General features: G+C 34.5%; 1 protein-coding gene across 5 annotated transcripts in view; it reads left to right on the forward strand.

Moving 5' to 3' along the window:
• VPS13B (vacuolar protein sorting 13 homolog B) overlaps nucleotides 1-22,749 on the forward strand; it is a 762,523-nt gene that overhangs the window by 482,328 nt on the left and 257,446 nt on the right. For all 5 annotated transcript variants that reach the window (XM_045077980.1, XM_004768902.3, XM_004768901.3 and 2 more), the window contains exons 32-33: nucleotides 3,626-3,752; nucleotides 5,180-5,323. In XM_045077980.1, coding sequence (XP_044933915.1) covers nucleotides 3,626-3,752; nucleotides 5,180-5,323 — 271 coding nt within the window. The remainder of the gene's footprint in view (nucleotides 1-3,625; nucleotides 3,753-5,179; nucleotides 5,324-22,749) is intronic.

The following is a 22,749-nucleotide window of genomic DNA, read 5'->3' on the forward strand; positions in this document are numbered from 1 at the left end:
GCTCGGCTGTAAAGCCATACCAAGAAAGTCTTCCTGTTCAATAGAAACTGTTAGATGCACACACAGACCATCTAGCACTTTTTATTCTTTTTAGTGGAATATTTTGGAAACCTTAGTACCGTTTTTCCTGTTTATATATGGTCTTTTATAATACGCAATTTTTGAAATAGGATTCTTAAACTGCTTTAATATTTCCCATAGTGTCATTCCAAAATGTATGGAAGATGGGCAGAAGAACTGAGCATTATTTTGCTGAGCCCAGGAAAAATGACCACAGCCTTCCTAAACATGTATTTTCACGAGTACGGGTGGCACATCGCTATGCCTTCTTGCATACTAACAATTTCAGAGAACAATACTTTTCCTTATTTACCATCTGCTATTCTCAGAGATTAACTGAATAGTTTTTGTTAACATATATGATTACTTTCCTATTACTTGTTTAGCACTTTTTGATTGTCAATTTTTTTATCCTCACACAGGGTTTTATAAATTTCTGTGGGTTTAAGATTCATTTTTTTAAATTTTTATTTATTTATTTGTCAGAAAGAGAGAGAGCACAAGCAGGGGGAGCGGGAAAGGGAGAAACAGGCTTCCTCTGAGCAAGGTGCCTAATGCGGGACTGGATCCTAGGACTCTGGGACCAGAGCCTGAGCCAAAGGCAAACGTTTAACTGACTGAACCACCCAGGTGTCCCAATTTCTGTGTGTTTAATCCTCTATGTTAGCTGACAGGTACAAATAACTGTTCCATTTCCGTGTTTCTGTGGACAATGTAGAAATACATTAAGTCACTTTCCTGGTATACCAGAGAAATATTTTTCCACAACTCTCCTAACGTCCTATATCTTAGCATACTATACATCATCTGTTCTCTCTAGCTGGTTTTACTATCTTTCATTCATCATAGGTGATCAGCTCTTTGACCAAGAGATACCTGATTGTGAATTTTATTGTATTTATCTGAACTGGCACTCATTACACTTTTAGAATCCATGGGCTCTTACATTTCATCAGTTTTGGAGAATTCTCAGCCATTAACTCTCTGATACTGTTCCTTTTCCTTACTTTCTATTCTCTCTTTTTGGAATACAAATTAAATATGTTGGACCTGCCCCTCCATGTTTCTTAACTTTTCTTTTAAACTTTCCATTTTAAAATTTACTTTAGCACATTCCTGGAATTTTCTCAAATGTATATTCTAGTTTGTTATTGATTTTTTTTTTCTTGAGCTGTATCTAAAATGCAGTTTACCCATGTATTATGTATTTTATTTTAGTGAGTCTGTTTTTCATTTCTGGAAAAATTTAAAATTTTAAGCCCTATCTCTTATCTAGTAAAACATGGTGATTTTTTTGAGTATTTATTTCTTTGAAGTATTTCAATCTATAAAAACCTTTAATGATTTAAAAAACATATATGATTACCTCAAAGACTTACAAGAAATAACACAAAAGAAAATGTTATGTACTGGAAAATTATAATTTTAGAGGACTATTGACTTAAATTAAAAAAATTTTTTTTTATTTCTAAGGTCATAGGTCTTTCATATGTTGTGTTACTGATTTAATTCATCACATAATGGGGAAAAATATGATATGTATAAATACTCTTTTTTTTTCTCCCATTGGGTGTTTTCGTTAATATTTGCTCTTATTTGGTTTCCTGCTGTCTTTTCCATTTTAAGGTATTTTTAATACATCATATATTTTAACATTCCCCTGTGAGAGCACATCAGATGTTACATGTTTCTCACATTGACCATTTTATGGAACTTGAGCTATTAAGCTATAATTATGGTGTCTCTCAGGATCATAACCTTTCCTCTGTATTCACAAATTTTAATACTTCTTCCTGTTACCCTCCATTCACCAGATCTCTTAATTCTTTAAAATTGACTTTCTTGAAATCCAATACTTATGTGTCACAGAACCAGATGATCCAATTTGCTTTTTTGGCAGACACCATGTAAAACTTTGCCCGTTGCAAATTTGAACAAAAGATACTAGCACTTTCTACTTTCTGCTTTCTAGACTACTCTGGTAGAAAAGGATGTAGAAAGACTTGAGTTCATCTGGACTTTTTCATGAGATAATTTATGCCAGTTCTCTCATCTCATTTTATCACTATATAAGTGAATAGTAGGGACATATTCATAAGGAATAGTTGATGGTTCCAAGAAACTTTGGAGGTACAGATTGCTAGTAAAATGTAGAAATATATTATTTCATAAAATGAAAACTTAGAATATGGATAGGGAAACTTGAAGAACTGTACTAGCACAAGCTTTAGTTTCTCAACAGTGTTTTCCAGTTTCAATACTTCCTTTATTTAGCAATTTTGAATGTAAAGTAGAAATATTGTGCTAAGTAAGTGATCAAAGATGAGAATGTATAAGGAAAAATTAAAATAGAGACCAAATGCTATTCTGTTGCCAGGTCCAACAATGGAAACTTTGTTCCCATTAGGTGGCCTTTGCATAGCCCTTGATCCTCATTTCCTTGTAGGTAATATGGGGCTAGTAATGAATTTTACTTCGCATACATGGTTGTTGTGAAGAATCATTCGATATCAAAGTCACGAAAGCTATTCATGAACCATATGTGCAGTAATAATCCATGAGCTGAAATGGTTCTTAGAGCTTAAAAAAGGAGGTCATTCAGAGATTAAGAGGAGATACTTATGAACCTAATGGGTTCAGAAGATGGCAATTGTCAACTAGGTCAGAAATAGGAAATTAAAAATCATCCTAAAATAGGAAGGTTATTATTGGTAATAAAAGATTAAACTATTTATAAGAACAAAAGGAATTAAAAACCAAGTAATTTGTTGAAGGGATGTGAATAATATGAAATTAAGTACATCTGGATTTCTCAGTAGTTTTATGCTATCTTTTATTAATCTGAAGTTACGAATTGAAGTATGAAACTATGACTATAAAATGTACAAATAAACACTCTCATAATAATAATGTAATTTTGTCATACTTGTTTATAGTGAAGACTTACACAAATTTTTTTTATTTTTTTATTAACATATAATTTATTATTAGCCCCAGGGGTTCAGGTCTGTGAATCGCCAGGTTTACACACTTCACAGCACTCACCATAGCACTTACCCTCCCCAATGTCCATAACCCCACCACCCTTTTCCTCCCCCCCCCCCAGAAACCCTGTTTGTCAGTTTGTTTTGTGAGATGAAGAGTCTCTTATGGTTTGTCTCCCTCCTTATCCCGTCTTGTTTCATTTATTCTTTTCCTACCCCCAAACCTCCGACATTGCATCTCCCCTTCCTCATATCAGGGAGATCATATGATAGTTATCTTTCTCTGATTGCCTTATTTTGCTAAGAATAATGCCCTCTGGTTTCATCCACTTCGTCGCAAATGGCAAGATTTCATTTCTTTTGATGGCTGCATAGTATTCCATTGTATAGATATACCACATCTTCTTTATCCATTCATCTGTTGATGGACATCTAGATTCTTTCCATAGTTTGGCTGTTGTGGACATTGCTGCTATAAACATTCGGGTGCACATGCCCCTTTGGAAGGACTTATATAAATTTAATGAAAAGAATCCTTGAAAAAAATGAAATCACTAATAATTTTTTGCTTTATCTCTTAGCATACGGCGACATCAAGAAAGAAGAGCAATTCTGACTCCCATTTTAACAGATTTTTCTGTCCGAATTACTGGAGCACCTGCTATCATTTTCACCAAAATAATTTCTCCAGAAAATATGCACACTGAGGTGAGAACTTAATTTAGGTTTCATTTTAGCCTATATAATGGAATAGCTTCTCTTTGTATATTAGGGATATTTTTTAGCTTTATGCACAGGATGTCAAATTGCTAATTATTAATGTTATTATTGTAACCAAAGATTAATGAATACTTTTTAATACTTATTGCCTTTCATGTAGTTATTTAATCCTCATAACAATCGATTGACTTCTTCTCTCTTTTTATTATTTTTTAAAAATTTTTTATTTTTTATAAACATATATTTTTATCCCCAGGGGTTCTTTTTATTATTTTTTTTAAAGATTTATTTATTTTAGAGAGGGAAAGAGCACACGTGTATGCAAGAGGAATAAAATAAGGATTCTAATTATAATAAGTAAATACAGGGAACTTGTTGTGGGGAGAAGGTTATTTAACCCAAAAAGCAAAAGGAATATTCATTTCCAACATACTATTCTTTATAGCTGTGTTAAAATCTATCCTAAGCTGTGTAGTTTGCATTGGGACCCATCGTAAGACTTCTTAAATCCATTCCCTTCGATGACACTAGTAAGAAGAAGGTTCTTTGGACATTTTCAAGCATTTGAACATTGTCCACATTCTCTTCCTGACAGGAGGCAGAACTTCTGCTTATTAAGTGAAACTTGGGGTCTGGTATTTTTCTTCTTTTTTCCCTCCCTGAATGGTTTTCCAGTGATGAATGTTGAAGTGACTCAAGTTACGCAGAACAGCATCAGTTAAACGTGGACTTCTACATGATGCAGCCAAGATTTTAGCAGCTCAAAGAAGAAGTGAAATTAATTAGTCTAGTTATCTTTGGCTTCAGCATTATTTTGTTATAAATCATTTGGAGTGTACTTTGGAGAATACTCAAACAATACCACTTGTGATTGTCATTCCTTGCCTATAATTGGCCTGTTTACATCTGTCTGCCCAACAAGATTATAATCTCCTCAAGAGCAGGTTGCCATTCAAAGCTAACCTTCCTCTTTGTGCTATCCCTAGCAGCTGAGTATACTGCATGTTACTTAGGAGATGCTCAGTAAATATTTGTTAGTTTGAATGAATGAACAGGATTATGCTAAAGAATTACATCATCACTTACATATGGGAATGATGTTAGTAGTTTGAAGTATAAAAGCCAAATGTATATGAAATGTTAAAAAAAAATTGTGTTTGTGTTGTTAGTTTGTTTCCCTGCAACCAGTGCATGGCCCAGCACACAGCAGAACCTCATAAATGTTTATTAAATTAATCCATTAAACTACGTGGAGTGGCTGTGCTCTCCATTTCTGCTATTCTCATTAACATATGAACTTGAGTCCCGGGAGAATTCATCAACATGGTAAAGGTCAAATAAGTAAGAATGATAAATTATCATCTAATGGCTATCATGTATCTTTATCTGTATTCAACTTTTTTTTTTTCCTTCAGGAGATTTTAGTGTGTGGCCATTCCTTGGAAGTGAATATAACCACAAATCTGGACTTCTTCCTAAGTGTGGCTCAAGTTCAACTCTTACATCAGTTAATAGTAGCAAATATGATTGGACTGGAACCATCAAGCAAGGCCACAGAGGTAACTATTACCTGATTTTGATTAGTCTTACTGCATCTCTCCCAACTTTACATTCATAATAGGAAAACTATAATTAAATACTTTCTGCTAATTATCCTGTATTTAATTTTATTCAAAATATGGTCATAAATTACTTTTAGACTGGTGTTCTTTATTTTTGAAATTTGTTTGGTCTCTTTTCCTGTCATGGACCTTTGCAAAATTGCTGTGGCCTAGCCTCAGAAAAGCCTCTTAAAAATATGGTTTTAGTATCCTGCTTCAGTTTTTTAAAGTACAACGTAAGAAACCTGGTATAGCTTTCACTTACTCAGATACATTACCGGGCTAGGGCCTCTTTTGGAAGTGACCTTTGTGATAGTGCTATGGGAATATCTTCAATAAATAACTTCCAAAGCATTTGATTCCCATGCTCAGTGAAGAATGGACACAATCATAAAAGTTGAATGCCTGCCTAGAATTTTAATTTTGATCTGGTGTTCATTGGAAGCCTACATTGAAACCACAAAGCATGTCAGTATGAAACAAAGAAAACTGCTTATTAGATGCTTTTCAAGATATGTTTTCTTTGCTTTTTGTTTCCATACTTCTATAATGCTATCTGTACTTAGAATATATCTCCTATAAAAACTCAAGTGAAGAAGCCATTCATCTGTGAAAAAGACATTGGTTTTATTTTTGTCAAGAGTTATACAGAAGACTGAGTTCTATTTATTAAGAAAGAAAGAGGTGTTCTTTGAGAGTTCCTAGATGCTAGGCAGTGTGCCAGGCATTTTCATGTAAATTAACTCAGTGTACCTTTGAGTGTGTTATCACAACCACTTTCTGAGGTTCATATGGGCATCATTATCATTTTACATATTAGGGTCTTGGGGCTCAGAGATGGTAAGTGACCTGCCTGAAATCATTCATACATAGCTAAAAAATGGTGGAAGTGAAATTTTAATATTTAAGTCCTTCAAGTCAGTGCTGTTTCCATGCTATCACGGTGTGTGGATTATAACTATTCCATTAATCTGTCTTCTTTATTTAAAAAAATATTTTAAAATGATAAAGCTTTTAACTTTTATAAATGATTCTCTGACAGACCATCTTTTATCACCCATGATTTCTGTTTGCTCAGTATATCTTTTTTTTTCTCTTTTGTTTTCTTTTGTTTTGTGCGGGGAAGAGAGACAGGGGAGAGGGAAAAAGAGAGGGAGAATTTTAAGGAGGCTTCATGTCCAGGATGGAACCCAGAGTGGGGCTGGGTCTCATAACCCTGAGATTATGACGGGAGCTGAAGTCAAAAGATGCTTAACCAACAAGCCATTCAGGCACCCTTTGCTCAGTATCTTTTTTAGAAGGGCTATAAAGCTATGTCCTCTCTAAAATATCAGCATTTTTCTAATATACGTTAGATAATCCATAAGGATGTAATTATATGACCTGAAAGTAAATAGAGCACAAAATATTTCCCCATGGCATTTTCAATGGGGTTCTTGAAGCAAATTGGGTTGGAAACAATATTTTACGTTCCTATATAATTTGGGCCAAGTTTATGAATCAGTGAAACAAATTCATCAGTGAAATCGAATTCATAGATTTCTGATGTGTTTTAGGAATTTATACAACTTAGCAAATTTGTTGTTAAGTCTTTACCTACTTTTGGCAATTAGGAGTAAAGCTACTATGAACATTCATCTGCAGACTTTTGTGGGGACATAACTTTTCAGCTCCGTTGGCAGATAAAAAGGAGTGTGATTGCTGGATCATATGATCAGAATATGTTTAGTTTTATAAGAAACCGCTAAACTGTCTTCCAAAGTAGCTTGTACCATTTTGCATTCCCACCAGCCCTGAAGGAGGGAGTTCCTGTTGCTCCACAACTTTAACTAATGTATGGTGCTTTCAGTGGTCTGTACCTTGGACATTCTTTTAAGTGTGTAATGGTATCTTTTATTGTTTTAATATGCATCTCCCTGATGATATATGAAGTGGAACATCTTTTCCTATGCATATGCTTATTTTCCATCTACATAGCTGCTTTGGTGAGGTATCCATAAAATTCTTTGCCTTATTTTTTAATTGGGTTGTTTTCTTACTGTTGAGTTTTAAGAGTTTCTTTGTATATTTTGGATAACATCCTTTATCAGATGTGTCTTTTGCAAATAGTTTCTCCTAGTCTATGGTTTGTTTTCTAATTCCCTTGATACTATCTGTCACAGAGCAGAAGTTTTTAATTTTAATTGTCTCTTTCATGGATCATGTCTTTGGTGTTGTATCTAAAAAGGCATCACCATACCCAAGAAACTAGGTTTTCTCTCATGTTCTCTTCTAAGAGTTTTATAGTGTATGTTTTACATTTACGTTTATGATCCATTTTGAGTTCATTTTTCTGAAAGGGTTAGATCTATATGTAATTTTTTTTTTTTTTGCTTGTAAACGTCTGGTTGTTCCAGTACCATTTGTTGAAGAGACTGTCTCTGTTCCATTGCATTGCTTTTGCTCCTTTGTCAAAGATCATTTGACTGTATTCACGAGGATCTATTTCTGGCCTCTCTCTTGTGTTCCATTGACCTATTTGTCCATTCTTTCACAAGTCCACACTATCTCGATTACTGTAGCTTTATAGTAAGTCTTAAGGTATGGCAGTGTTAGTCCTCCATTTTTGTTCTTCTCCATTATTATATAAGCTATTCTTATATAATAATTTTGAATCTTCTTATCCATGAACATGGAATATCTCTCCACTCACTTAGTTCTTTGATTTTATTTGTCAGAGTTTCCTTATATAAATCTTGTATGTATTTTGTTGGATTTTACCTAAGTATTTCATTTTTTGGTGCTAATATAAATGCTGTTGTGCTTTTAATTTCAAATTCCACTTGTTCATTGTTATTATATAGAAATGTAATGTAATTGACTATTGCACTTTAACCTTATATCCTGCAACCTTGCTATAATCACAGTTTTCATGTTGATTCATTCAGATTTTCTACTTGGACAGTCCTGCCATCTGTAAACAGAAACAGTTCTTCTGCCCCAATCTGTAATAATTTTATTTTCTTTCCTTGCCTTATTTTACTAGCAAGGACTTCCAGTATGTAGAAAAATAGTGGTGAGAAAGAACATCCTTGCCTTCTATCTGATCTTAGTGGGAAAGTTTCAGGTTTCTCACTGCAGGTTTTTTGTAGATAATGTTTATCAAGTTGAGGACATTTCTGTCTGTTCCTAGTTTAGTGAGAGCTTTCATCATGAATGGGTTTGGATTTTGTCAGATGCTTTTTATGTATCCATTCATATGATCATGTGATTTTTTTTTCATTTTAAGTTTGTTGTTGTGATGGATTACATTAATTGAGTTTTTGTTTTGTTTTGTTTTGTTTTGTTTTTAATTTATTTGACAGAGAGAAATCACAAGTAGATGGAGAGGCAGGCAGAGAGAGAGAGAGGGAAGCAGGCTCCTTGCTGAGCAGAGAGCCCGATGCGGGACTCGATCCCAGGACCCTGAGAGCATGACCTGAGCCGAAGGCAGCGGCTTAACCCAGGCGCCCCACATTAATTGAGTTTTAATTGTTAAACAAGACTTGCAATACTTGGGATAAAGGCCACTTAGTGTAATATGTAATTCTTTTTATACACTGTTAGATTATATTTGCTGGCATTTTGTTGAAGATTTCTGGTTTTTTGTTCATGAGAGATATCAGTCTGTAGTTTCTTGTTCTTAAAATGTCTTTTTCTGTTTTTTTTTTTTTAAAGATTTCATTTATTTATTTGACAGAGATCACAGTAGGAGAGAGGAAGGGAAGAGATCACAGAGAGAGGAAGGGAAGCAGGCCCCCTGCTGAGCAGAGAGCCCGATATGGGACTCGATCCCAGGACCCTGAGATCATGACCTGAGCCGAAGGCAGCGGCTTAACCCACTGAGCCACCCAGGCGCCCTCTGGTTTTGTTATTAAGGCAATGCTGGCCCCGTAGATTAAGTTAGGAAATACTTCTCCTGCTTCTGTCCTCTGAAAGAGATTATAGAAAATTGGTATAATTTCTTCCTTAAATGGTGCTAGAAATCATCAGTGAACCCATCTAGGCCCGATGCTATCTTTTTTGGAAGGTTATTAATTATTCCTTCAGTCTCTTTAATAGATAAAGGTCTATATCTATTTGTGGTTAACTCTTTATCTACCTACTTTCGGCAATTAGATCCTCTGTTTCTTCTTGTGTGAGATCCTCTGTTTGCTCTTGTGTCAGTTTTATCTGATTGTTTTTCAAGAAATTGGTGGATTTTCTTGAAATGGTTATCAAATGTATGGGCCTGGAATTGTTTATAATATCCCTTTATTATCCTTTTAATTTCCATAGGCTCTGTAGTGATGTCCCCTCTTTCAGGTCTGATATTAGTCATTTGATTCCTTTCTCCTTTTTTTAGTTAGCCTGTTTAAAGGCTTTTACTGATTTTTGCTCTAATTCTTATTATTTCTTTTCTTCTGCTTATTTTGGATGGTGATGATATTTCTAATCTTTGACAAAGTTTTATTTGAAAGATTAATTTTAAAAGTTATTCAAGAATGTGGTGGATGATTTTTATTAGTAGAGGAAACATTTACACCATAAACAAAGGGGGAGAAAGATGGAAAAGTCTTTGGAAATAGAAGTGAAAAACAGTGGAATAATATAAGGATTATTGCGAAAGCCAAGATTTAATATTAATTTTGATTGTATGGACAACTAACACAAACTTTCAAATACATATTTAAGGAGAAGAACTTTAGGCAATAAAATGACCAGCTTAATAGTTCAGGCAAATTGCCTCTCTTGTTGATTAAAACTTTTCCAATGTTTTCACTCTGAAAAATGTACTCTATATAGGTGAGGCCACTGGATCAATCAGCCTGTATTTGTATTCTTTGATTTTCATTTGTCCATTTAGAGTGTTATGACTTTCATGATTGCTGGCTTCCAGAATTATTTCTCTTTTTTAAATTATTGTTTTCTCTATACATATTATGATAGGCCAAGAAAGAACACAAGAGAAACAAACATTTAATATTCAAAAACCCAAAGTGCATTCCATATGTACAAAGTACATATCCTTTCATACTTCATTCTATAATTCCTCTCTATGACAACAATTGGTTGTTTAACCCTACAACAACAGGAATGTTACTTGGGTTTCTTACATCCTAGTTCTCTGCCATTTACATGAGATCAGAGTCAGGCTTCTAGATAACTTCACAGTCAAACCCAAATATACAATTCAAACTTTTCTCCAGAAACAGAGCTCCACTATTCATCCTTGATTTCTGGTTAGGGCTGTGGTGATTTACACAGTTGGTTTACAGTTTAGAGGTTTCTTTACCTCTTGCAAGATAATCTTGTTCTCATAAAGGCCCAATTATATAAAAATGGTTATTAGTAATATAATCATGACATTCATGCAATTATAATTAACAAGAGAGAAAGTTTGGTAACATGTACCAGTAAACATCAGGAAATTTCTGAAAGAGAATATGAATAAACAAAGAGCTAAAGAATTTTCATTTGTGCAAGTCTATTTATAGAAGAATAATGCAGGCCATTTTTATATGATAAAAGGAAACTAAAAAATCCGAAGTTTTCCTAAAGCTGTTAGTATACAGGACATTGTAAGGAATCGTTCAAAAACAGAGCAAACATTTTATTTCATTTTATTTCAGTTGCTGTCATATAAAAAAATACAGCTAGAAGAAAATTTGCATCAAATTTTTAAAGTAATAGACTACTTTAAAACTGAGATGAAAGCTGAGTGGTCTATCTGAAATCTGTGAAATTATAAGCAATATAGATAAAGTACTAAAACTAGTGTGTTAACTTGAAATAGTTTATTATTTATAATGCAGTTATTTTTATTAGTAACTAATATGATATGTGTCTAACATAGTTTGCTTGGGTGTTTTTACAGTGTGCTATGGGACAATATAATATGTTGGATCTTTTTTGCTATGTACTATGATTGAGTTTGCGCCCTATAGAATAGTGTTCAAAGTTGTTTTCTTGATGGCATTATTACTATTTTATCATAGAAATAATCTTCTTTGGGGTTATTCCTCAGTTAGGAAGGGAAATCCTTATTTTTCAGTCAGTGGTAAAAATTTATACAAGACATACTTGACCAACTTAAGGATTGCTAGGAATAATTAGAACTAGAAACTTAAGAGTAAAGAAGAAAAGAAGGGACTTTGAGTGGTTGTATAGTAACAAATTTTTTGGAGTAGAACATTAGGCAAGATGAGGGAAATAGAGGCAAAAAGTATACCCGGAGAACACAGGTGAGCAGAGGTGAGGTTTGGAAGTAGGAACTAAAACCAGTATGGGAAAGGATATTGTTGTTCTGTCTGTCTTTCTGTAGGTGTGAATGGGAAAGCCCATGTCGGAGGCTATATATTTCTGTATTAAAAAAGGAGGTGGGGATTTTGGATGATGTACATGTGGTGACTTTCCATCGGTGTTGCTATGCTGAGTATTTGTTTCCCTTCAGAGGCACCTGGATCAACTACTTGTAACCAAGCAATAAACACAGGCACCAATAAAATATGGATTCAAGCAGAGCCTTAAATGGACAAGAGGGCCTATGAGGAAATAGCCTGAATTTCTTACAATCTAGACCTGGAAAAGTTATTAAGTATTTTATTGCCTATCCTCTCCAAGAGAAGGACTTCTTAGGTACATTGAACTATCACACCTGTCGCAATTTTACTTAGGCCTTGTAGATATTAAAAATCGCCTAATTGTCTCCTGATAAACAAGCTTATGCTTAGAGAGAAGTGCATCATAGTTGCTGCAGGGTACATGCTAAACATCAAGAAAACCATAAAAATCTTAATTTTCCAGCCATGCTTATGTTTATCTCATACAGATTTCTTGACCAGAAATCCAGTGAATGCTTTAAGTTTTCCTAAGGCTCTCTTAAACTATCTTTCCTGGTTGTATTCAACAGTATTCACTGAGGGCTTTCCATATACCAGATATACTGAATACAGACTGGAAAAGGTATGAAAAATAAGTACACTATTGTTCCCACCCTGTAGGATTTCATAATCTTGTTGAGACACAAAACATAGAAAAATGAATTGATAACTAGGAACTCAAAGCAGTAAATAAGAAGTGCTAAACATGCTATATGAAAAATGAGTGTTAGAGGAGTGATTCACAACAGGAAGAGAAGACTTTAGGCCAGGCAGTCAGAGATTTAGCTTCATGGGGCTGTTGGAATGGAATAGGCAGAGAAGGATGACCTATTCATTTACTTAATAAACACTGAACCTTTTCTATATATCAAACACTATAATGGATACTAGAGTGACAGCATTAAACAAGAGATAAAGTTTGTGCTTCCAAGTTCTAGCGTTCATATATTTTATGAGGAAGATAGGCAATGATAGTAGAGCTTGATCAAGATATATAATCATATCCACTTGTATATGCACACACAATTAGTTGCATACATCAGATATATTCACTTTCCATTTGCACAAAGTTAGTCATGTGGTCACACCTAGCTGCAAGGGAGGCTGAGAAATATAATTCTTCTAATACATGACCACGTGCCATGCTTAAAATTATTTTACTATGAAAAAAGAGGATGATGAATATTGGGATACAACTGACAGCCGGGGCCACAGAGATTTCAGGATTCCCAGGTAACCAGATCTAGAATACTCCTCAGAAAGTAGTTTTGGCTCTCTTCAATACTTTAAACATAGTGTCAACTAAAGCCTAATGTTACATACCATATGATATGGCAGAAATAATGTTGGCTTACCAATTGTTCACTGCTGCTATAGGGACAAGTATTTTTGCCCAGCATTTCTAACCCTCTTCAATCTGATAGTAGAACCTCCTTTCCTTTGGCTAAACAACATTCTCCTATATAGTTTCAATAGGGGTTCCCATTACAGGGTAGACATGAGACACAGGCCTGGTTAGTCATTGCACTCCATCCCCCTATCAGTTATTGGCCCAGATATGGACACACTACTCAGACCAGGGGAGTGTTCTCTATGAGTACCCCGAGAAGAATAAAATCTCTTTCCTGTGGATCATTAAGTCCAGACGTTACCATATTGGAGATTTCTTTGACCATACTGCTTTCTTCTCCTTTACCACTATCACATGAAGAAAACCTGTCTTTTTAAAAAGAGAAAGATAAAGGAATTGAACTCATAGAAATAAGGAAACCTGAAAGATGTAAAGAAAAAGTCTTTGACATCATCTGACATCCTTTGACACAGTCCTAGCCAATGAGATATAAAAAGAACTTTACAACAGATTTCTGAGAAAGTCTTCACCTTCTTGCTTTTCCACCTTCTTGGAATCATGACAATGGAAGTGACCAGCTACTGTGACCATCAGGCAAAACATGATGACCAACATGAGGACAAAAACCACACACTGAGGATAGCAAAGTGGATATATAAATCTGTATGTTTCAGTGTTCTAAGACGGAGATGGTAAAGCCCAAGTGAAGTGCTGAACATACATACAAATTGATGCTGAATAAATGCTTGCAGTATGAGTTGATCAATGGACTCCTTAATTCATAGGAATTCCTATTTCTGTTCATAGAGATAGAAAAGATAGATCATGCAACATACACATCAAAAGAACTGGAAGGTATTGGTGATTAATTGTATGTTTGAGGAGACAGGTTGGGTACAATTTGTGGAAGGCTTTAAATACTGGACTGAAATGTTTGAAGTAAGCAATAGAGAGGAGTTGAAGTTGGTTGAATGTACAATAACTTAAACAGATGTCCTTCTAAGCTCAGATCCATTTTAGACTGAACCTCTCAGTTTTCCTCACATGTTGGTAGTTCAAACAAATATCATAGCTACATTTTTCTCTATTCTACTATAATAAATATATTGTACTCTAATGTAGTATCAGATTATTTCAGTTAGGATTTGAAACAGCTGTATGTAGCATATATTATATGGGCTGTATATTTCACCCACGATTTCTAAGAGCTACAGTTATTCTTTAAAAAAGGAAGGAAAACAATGCACACACTTAAAAATTGACTAAACAGAAGGATGAGAAGGCTGAGATTGCCCTGGGTTATGTTCTCTTGGCTGAAGTAATTACTGTGTTATTCCTGGCTAGCAAGTAATCATCTTATTAAGCCTACTTACAGAAGTAGTGTATATAAGGAGTAACACATGCTCATTTTCAAATCAGTGTTTTAGAGTAAATAAAATTTTTATAGCAAAATAAAAACCATATTTTTAGGGGGCAAAGAATAGAACTGCATCACTGGGGATCTGAAGGTGGGGTTCTTTGATCCACACACTCCATATCCTGAAGAAGAATGTAGACAATTATAACACTAATTGAGCATTTCTTCCTTTGCCCTCTCTCCTTCCTCCTCCTCTTAACCACTTGGTCTTAGCCACTTCCTTAGATCTCCTTTCCTTTCAGTTTCTGCTAATGACTGACTTGGTAACCCATCCTGGGCAGGCTTGGTACCTGTTCTGACAGTCTCTTCGATGGCTAAACAAAAATCTCATTTACCAAAAAAAAAAAAAAAAAAAAAAAAAATTACTTTTGGCATCAGAAAACATACAGTATTTAGTCCATGTTTCTTCAGTATTTCTAAAGTAATGGATATTTCCACTGAAGTAAGATTTCTACTTCCCCAGACTTTTTGCTATTATTTATTGTATTTGGCTTGCCTACAACTACCTAAAGAATAAAGAACTACATAAACCACCATATCCAACTGTCTATGAAGCATGATAAAGTTACACTGCAAAAAAAATAATGTTACAGTCAAGCTGATCAGAACAGGTAAAACTCCCCAAGCTTTATCTTCATCCTCAATTAGCTCCTCTCCTCTCAAGATTGTTATTTCTTCTCATCTGTTCTTTTATTTCATATTTTTTACTATTCATAATAAGTTATAGGTCTTTTCTCTGACTCTAAATCCTGTCTCTTTAATCTGTGCTCATTTCTCATATTTTTTTGAATTTCCAGTGCTTCCTTTTAATACCTTATTCCTCATGACCTACCAAAATGTTTGTATATAAGGAGAAACACTCTAGGAAAATAGTTCATAACTGATTCATTATTATCTTTTCTGAATAAAAATATGATAAATGAGCTAACTGTTCAAAATAACTGAGGGTCCATGGTTTGCTGGGTTTTATATATGACAGTTTGTTCTAACAAGCAAACTTCTGGGATTTCAGTCACTATTCCATAAAAGAACCAACTTTTTAAAAATATTAACATCAGAGCCATGGGAATGTATATAATTCTCATCTAAGATTTCATACATTTTTAAATTGCTTATTTCTAAAACTTTGGCTCTTCATCAAAGGTTTTCTGTAGCAAATGACTAAAAATCTTCTCACAGAGTATAGAGGTATATAAAATAAACACCAAAGCCTAAACCCAATAATCTTCCTTCTACACTTTTGAAGATGCCTGGACTTTTGCAAATGTGCTATAGTTGGCTTCCCACCTTTCTTTCTAAAACTTGGCCATTTCAGTAATGCCCATTTGGAAGACACAAAAGGATACTGGGGAGATGGAAGTATTCTGTATTGTGATTGTGGTGGTGATTACACAACTGTATATATTAGGTAAAGCCCAACCCACTGTACATTTTTAAAAGTAAATTTTGTTATTTATAAATTACACTCTGGTAAACCTGGCTTAAAAAAATGTGTGGCCACTCAGCTTTGGAACCCAGCTTCGGAAGACACAAAGTCCACTCCTTGGCAGCAGTGATTTCCATTAACGTCAGAATGTGTGTTATACTTAGGTGGCCGCCCAGAATCTGTAACACCAGCTACCACTCATCAGATACTCACTGTGTGCCAGATGGTCTAAGTGTTTTATACAGCTTAACTCCTTTAGTCCTAACAATAACCCTCTGAATTGGGGGCTTTGTCTCAGACTGTACAACTATAGAAACTGACTCTCAAGAGAGTCACATCATTTGCCCAAAGTTATATAGTTAAATAAGTATCCAGGCCCAGCTACTTGAGAATGTATTGGGTTAGAGGAGTTGTGAGAGGCAGCTCAGTGACCTAACTGGTCTGTATGTGGGTGTTTCCTCCTCTCTCTCTGCCTGCCTCTCTGCCTACTTGTGATCTCTCTCTGTCAAATAAATAAATAAAAATCTTTAAAAATAAATAAATAAATAAATAAAATAAGAGCGTGACATGATCAGGTTCACATTTGGAATGGTTAGAGGTGGATTAGTTTGGGAGCTCACTGGATGCTCTAGCAGTAACACAGGTGATGAGAGCCTGAATTGAAGCACTGATTTAGGGAAGAAGGGAAGAAAACCAGTAATGGGCAATCTCGGCATTTTCTTGAAAAGGTGTATAAAAGGAGGAAAGCCCTAGGAAAATAGGTTATAACTAATTCATTACTATCCTTTCTGAATAAAAATATGATAAGTGAGCTGGTTCGTCTCAGTGCATATGTTAATGGGAAGATAGTACCCTGGATCATTCTTTCTCTAGCTTTTCTCAATTGAATGACACAGGGCAATGAGTCTTAAGCTATGTGTTTGCTTATAGGCATCAGTCCTACAGAGGCCACAGATTAGGATTCCCCTGCATTTTGTACCTTCTTGAATTCTTGAGCTCTGAATTTCATTTATGCCTCCAAAGAAAAATGATGTCGGAGTGGACCATTGTTCTTTTTAAAGACTCAAGAAAAGGTTATTATTTAGTTGTTGACTGGTTTTATTTCTAAATATGGAAAAGACAATGTTGTTTAAATGTCAGTGGAAAGGATTCAGTTGGAAGGCAGGTTGAGATATCCTGGGATGAGAAAGAAAAATCAATAGTGTACCATTCCTAAAGTAATGAGAACATAATGTCCTACAAATGCAGCAGAGTTGATGTTAGGAAGAAGTACACGTCTTCTAATAGAATCAAAGGGGAGGAAGAGAGCATGATCACATGCCGTAAGTAGATGTAAATAGATTCAAGAGTTTAGTAGTAGGGAGTTGAGGAGGTGCCCATTTGATTCTTTTTTACTCCAGAAAGAAGATGTAAGATATCTGTTAAAGAATGATACGGGGCTCAGAGATGGAAGGCAGAAACTGTTTATTTTATTTAAACTTTTTTTACCTTGTAAATATAGATTAGAATCTATGGAAAAGCATACAAATAATGGTAAATATAAAGATTGCTAAAAATTAAGATCAGAGGAACAAAAAATACAACATAATTTCAGGTCATAAGGCCTGAACCTCAGATTTGACTCTTAACTTCCTGGCATGTCAAAGAAGAGGAAATTCAGATTCTAAAAAAATTTACATAAAAGTTTGCTGACTTTTAGAATGTATCAGTCTTTTAAAATACATTTCCTATTTTAGAATAGTTTTAGATTTACAGAGAAGTTGTTAAAATACTATAGAGAGTTCTCAAATACCCTGCATCCAGTTTTCCTTGTTATTAACATCTTACATTAGTACTTACGGTGAACTAATATTGACATAATTATTAACTAAAGTCTATTTTAAAGTGTATTTTCTTTATTCAGAGTTTCTCAGTTTTCCTAAGAAAATTTAATGAATGTTCTTCTCTGTTCCAAGGTCCCATTAATGATACCATATTACATTTATTGTTTACATTTATTGTTATGTCTCTTCTAGACTATGACACTTTCTCATATTTTCCTTGCTTTTGAGGACCGTAACAGTTTTGAGGAGTACTGGTTAGGTGTTTTATAGAATTTCATTTAAATTGGATTTGTCCGATGCTGGGGTGGGGCATAACAACTACATAAATCATTTTGAATTGTTCTATACAAGACAGTTTTCTATTCTTCATATAGGATATATATTATAGAATGAGTGTGCCTTTCATATTCAAAATTATATTGATATAAATAGTATCAAGTACAACTGTGGTTAATCCCTTATAATGCCAGGCATTTTCTTAGTCCCTCAAGCTCTAGAATCACCTACAAAATGAAAGACTAAGATTTGGCTTTCACCTCCCTTTCTAGTCTTTCACTTGTTTTTGATGACCTGAGGGAAAGCCCAAGACTGACCTCCAGTGGTAATCTGTGCTGTTCTCCAAGAAATAAATACTTGTTTGTTGACTTGAGATGAATTTACACAACCAAATCATTAAGAAAAAGTAACCCTTACTGCAAGTTGGTTTCTAATTTACTTATTTATTGATAGTTAATGACAAATTCAGTTTCTCTATACTATGATTAAAGACATTTCTTTCTAGAAGTGAAAATATCCTTTTTCTGTTCTGCAGTTAGAACCATTTGGGGAAAGATGAGTCTAAATTCTCTTCATTATATAGAAAACTCTAATTCTGGATATAATCATTCCATAAATATCTTTTATGCTTTGGTGATTTCCTCCCAGTAATTTAGTAGAGGTTTTTTTTACAGTCATTAATTTTAGTACTCTTAAAATATTTTCTGGCATTGAATTCTCATTTTTTTCCTGAGGCTTCTCTGTCCTCATGGAACTATACTCATATAAATATTAAGATATTCCACCACCACCACCCCCTAATAATCTCAGAAGGTATCTGTGAATCTGCAAAAGTTGGGTATATCCCTATGGGGGGAAATCCTCTAATACTGTATTTAGCATTCTCCAGGAGTGGATCTGTGTTTTCTGGGACCTGAAAATGGTCTTTTTAAAAAAGAATACAAATTATGTATATAAAATAACCAAGACTCAGGGTCTTGTAAAATGCCCTGTGCAAGCCAAGAAGCCTTGAAGCTGAAATTTCTTACTAACTTTGTGGTAAGTCTCCCTCACACAGTCTTGGATGAAAACTGATATGACCACTGTACCAGCTTTCTATTACTGCCTTTTGTAGAAGCCTCCTGCATTCCTTGGCTCATGGTCTCCCCTTTCCATCTTTAGTGCAATGACAGGATGACATCTTTATGACCTTTTACCATTGCATCTCTCTCTAATCACAGCAAAGAACAGTTCTCAGCTTTTAAGGACTTGCGTGATTAGATCAGGCCCACCCAGATAATCTAACATAACCTCTCCATTTCAGGATCTGTAACCTTAATCACTTATGCAAAATCTCTTTTGCCATATTTGGTAACATATTCAGATTCTGGGGTTTAGGATATAGGCATCTTCAGGAGAACAGCTTTCTGCCTAACATACCACATAGGGGTATGATTTCAACCTTTTCACTTGATGATCATGTCCAATGACTTAGTCTCACTGACTCAAAAAGCCAACAGTGAGCTACCAAACTCATCCAAACCCAGGCATCTTCTCCAGAGTCAACATAAGAAAAAGCCTAAATGTGTCTGTTGGGAGAAGACATGATACAGAGAAAACTATGAGAAATTTTTTATTGTGTGTCCAGTTTGAATTTGGAGGTTAGTGTCAGTGCTGTTGTAGCAGTTTGTTCCTAACTTAAAATAAAAATTTTTATTAAAATCATATTGTCCAAAACAAAAATGATTTCTGGCATTGTCTTGATTATGGAATCAGAAGAGGGAGTATTTTTTTTTTTAAAGATTTTATTTATTTATTTGTCAGAGAGAGAGCGTGAGTGAAAGCGAGCACAGGCAGACAGAGTGGAAGGCAGAGTCAGAGGGAGAAGCAGGCTCCCTGCGGAGCAAGGAGCCCGATGTGGGACTCGATCCCAGGACGCTGGGATCATGACCTGAGCCGAAGGCAGCTGCTTAACCAACTGAGCCACCCAGGCGTCCCAAGAGGGAGTATTTTAACAACCTTTAAGATAATTGTAGGTATTCTTTGTTACTACAGTAAAACTTGAGATATGGTAGTTTCCCATTTTATCTACTTTATTGACATTATATTTTTAAGGGTTTTTTTGAGATATAATCCACATACCATAAAATTAACCCATTTTAAGTGTGCAGTTCTGTGGCTCTTAATATATTCAAAGTTGTGCAGACATCACAATTTTCAATCATTTTCGTCACCCCAAAATAAAACCCTATATCCCTTAACCATGATCCCCCAATTCTCCCATTCTCTCCAGCCCAGGCAACCACTAATCTACTTTCTTTATCTATGGATTTATCAATTTTGGACATTTCATATACATGGAATTGTATCAAATGTGTTTTTTATGGCTAACTCCTTTTACTTCACATGTCGATATCCTTTTGTTTTCTTTTTATTAGATGCTTCATTTCTTTTTATTGACAAATATTCCATTGTATAGAGGTTTACCACATTTTTAAATCCATTATTCAGTTGGTGGACCTTTGGTGAGTTTCCATTTTGGGGCTATTTATAATAGTGCTGCTATAAATATTCACAAGGATGTCTTGTGTAGATACGTATTTTCATTCGTCTTGAGAATATACCTATAAGTGGAATTGCTGGATCACATGGTAACTCTATGTTTAATTGTGGCAATTTCTTAAAAGATTAGCTACATATGAAATGTGAAGCCATAAGAATGGGCTTTTCATATTCTGTTATCTTACAGTTGACTTTAGTACCTTCCATGCATGATTTTCTACCATCATTCATTTGGAAAATATTTGTTTACTTGGTTATGCAGATCTTCCAAAAGTTGACACATTTTATTACATGCCATCAAAATTCACATTTGTTGATATTTTGACCAGTCCCCTCATTAGAAAAGTCTAAGTACCGGGAAGTGTCAGATTCATGAGAGCAAATATAAGTTTTCTACAATGCTTATTTTTGCTTGAAAGTTTAAATATTCAGAATTGGGTATTTCACAAACATTTTCTCTAAAATGAATTATTACTTCAAGGAAAACAATAGATAATCTTCATTGGCAATGATAAAAACCATAGTTTTGTCAGTCACTTTCAATTAGAAAGGTGTTTTCAGGAGTCAGCTACTATCGCTTGCAACTCAGTTGCACATCTGCTTTCCCTCAAGACAGCTGTCGTTCTTTGGTATGTAGCAGCAGCGCTTGATGCACACTGCCCATTTCATCACACCAGAGATTAAAAAATATCTGTTCATTGGCTAGGATTTAATAAATAATTTTTACTGCTTCATCAAGGACATTTTTACATGAAACTTATTTAATTCATTCTGTACTAGAATTTTATAGTGAAGAACTAGCTCCTTTTGCTACTACTGCCTTGATTCTTGGTAAGGCACTCACCATTGCTTTTGCATTATCAGTGCAAATGTCAACATAGCAGAAAAGATGGATATGTCTTGGTATTATTACAAAATTAGTTTTGACTTTAAGGATTCTTTGATAGTGTCTCAGGGACCTTGAAGGATTTGTGGACCACACTTTGGAAACTGCTGCTCAAACACCAAACTTTTTATCTCTGTTTCTCTTTATCAAAAAACAAAAACAAAAAAAAAACCCACACACAAAAAGGATATTTTTCAGAAATGTTAAGATTAATGAAAAGTCATAGTCATTTTAAGTAGGAACAAATAAATTTTTGTGACTTTGGAATATACTATTGTTTTCTTTTCCTATCAGAACCACATTTAGTAAGTAAATAATCTTCACTCTCATTTTAAAATGAGATAAGATTGGAGATCAGTTTTTATTTATTTGTCTAAGGTGGGCCAATGAGCTTGCTGTACATTTTAAGTTGAAACTCAAGCATTCTAATTCATAACTCCAGTGCTTTAGCTTTTATAGGCTACTTTACTGGAAAACCTATATGAAACAATATGATGCCTTAGTAAAAGTTGGAAGCTTAGGCTTAAATTGCCTCATTTGTCTTATTGAATAATCTTCAGGTAATCATCTTTCAGGCTTCGAAGGTAATCACGTGAATACTCTTAGAAACGGATTGAGGAAAATAGGTCATGGTGGTCAAAGGGTACCAGGTTCTAGTTATCGGATGAATAAGTTCTAGAGATCTCTCGTACAGCATGGTGAACTATGGTTAACAATATTGTATACTTGAAAGTTTGCAAGGAGAGTAGATCTTAAATGTTCTCACCACTTAAAAAAATAATGATGACTGTATGAGGTGATATATTTGGAAATGATTACTATGGTAATCATTTCACAATGATATGTGTATCAAATCATCATGTTGTATAGCTTAAACTTATACTGTGTTATATGTCAATTATATCTTAAGAAAGCTGGAAAAAATATTTTTAGATTAGAAATTACATATGAATTATGCTGACATCCCAACATTCTCAAGCTAAATTCCTCTAAGCAGTGTTCTATGGGAAATTAATTGATTTAAACAGAGTAAAGAAATATTTTAAGAATGAAATATAAGTGTGTGTTTATTCCTGGACTCTGTATTCTGTTCCATTGATCTATTTGTCTGTTTTTGTGCCAATACTCTCCTGTTTTGATTACTGTAGCTTTGTAGTATATCTTGAAATCTGTAATATTTCCAGCTTTGTTCTTTCTCAAGATTGCTTTGGCTCTTTGGGGGTCTTCTGTGGTTCTATACAAATTTTAGGATCATTCATTCTAGTTCTGTGAAAAATACTGTTG

The sequence above is a fragment of the Mustela putorius genome, unplaced genomic scaffold, assembly GCF_011764305.1.
Source record: "Mustela putorius furo isolate JIRA1106 unplaced genomic scaffold, ASM1176430v1.1 tig00000228_pilon_pilon_pilon, whole genome shotgun sequence".
In the NCBI taxonomy this organism is placed as follows: Eukaryota; Metazoa; Chordata; class Mammalia; order Carnivora; family Mustelidae; genus Mustela; species Mustela putorius.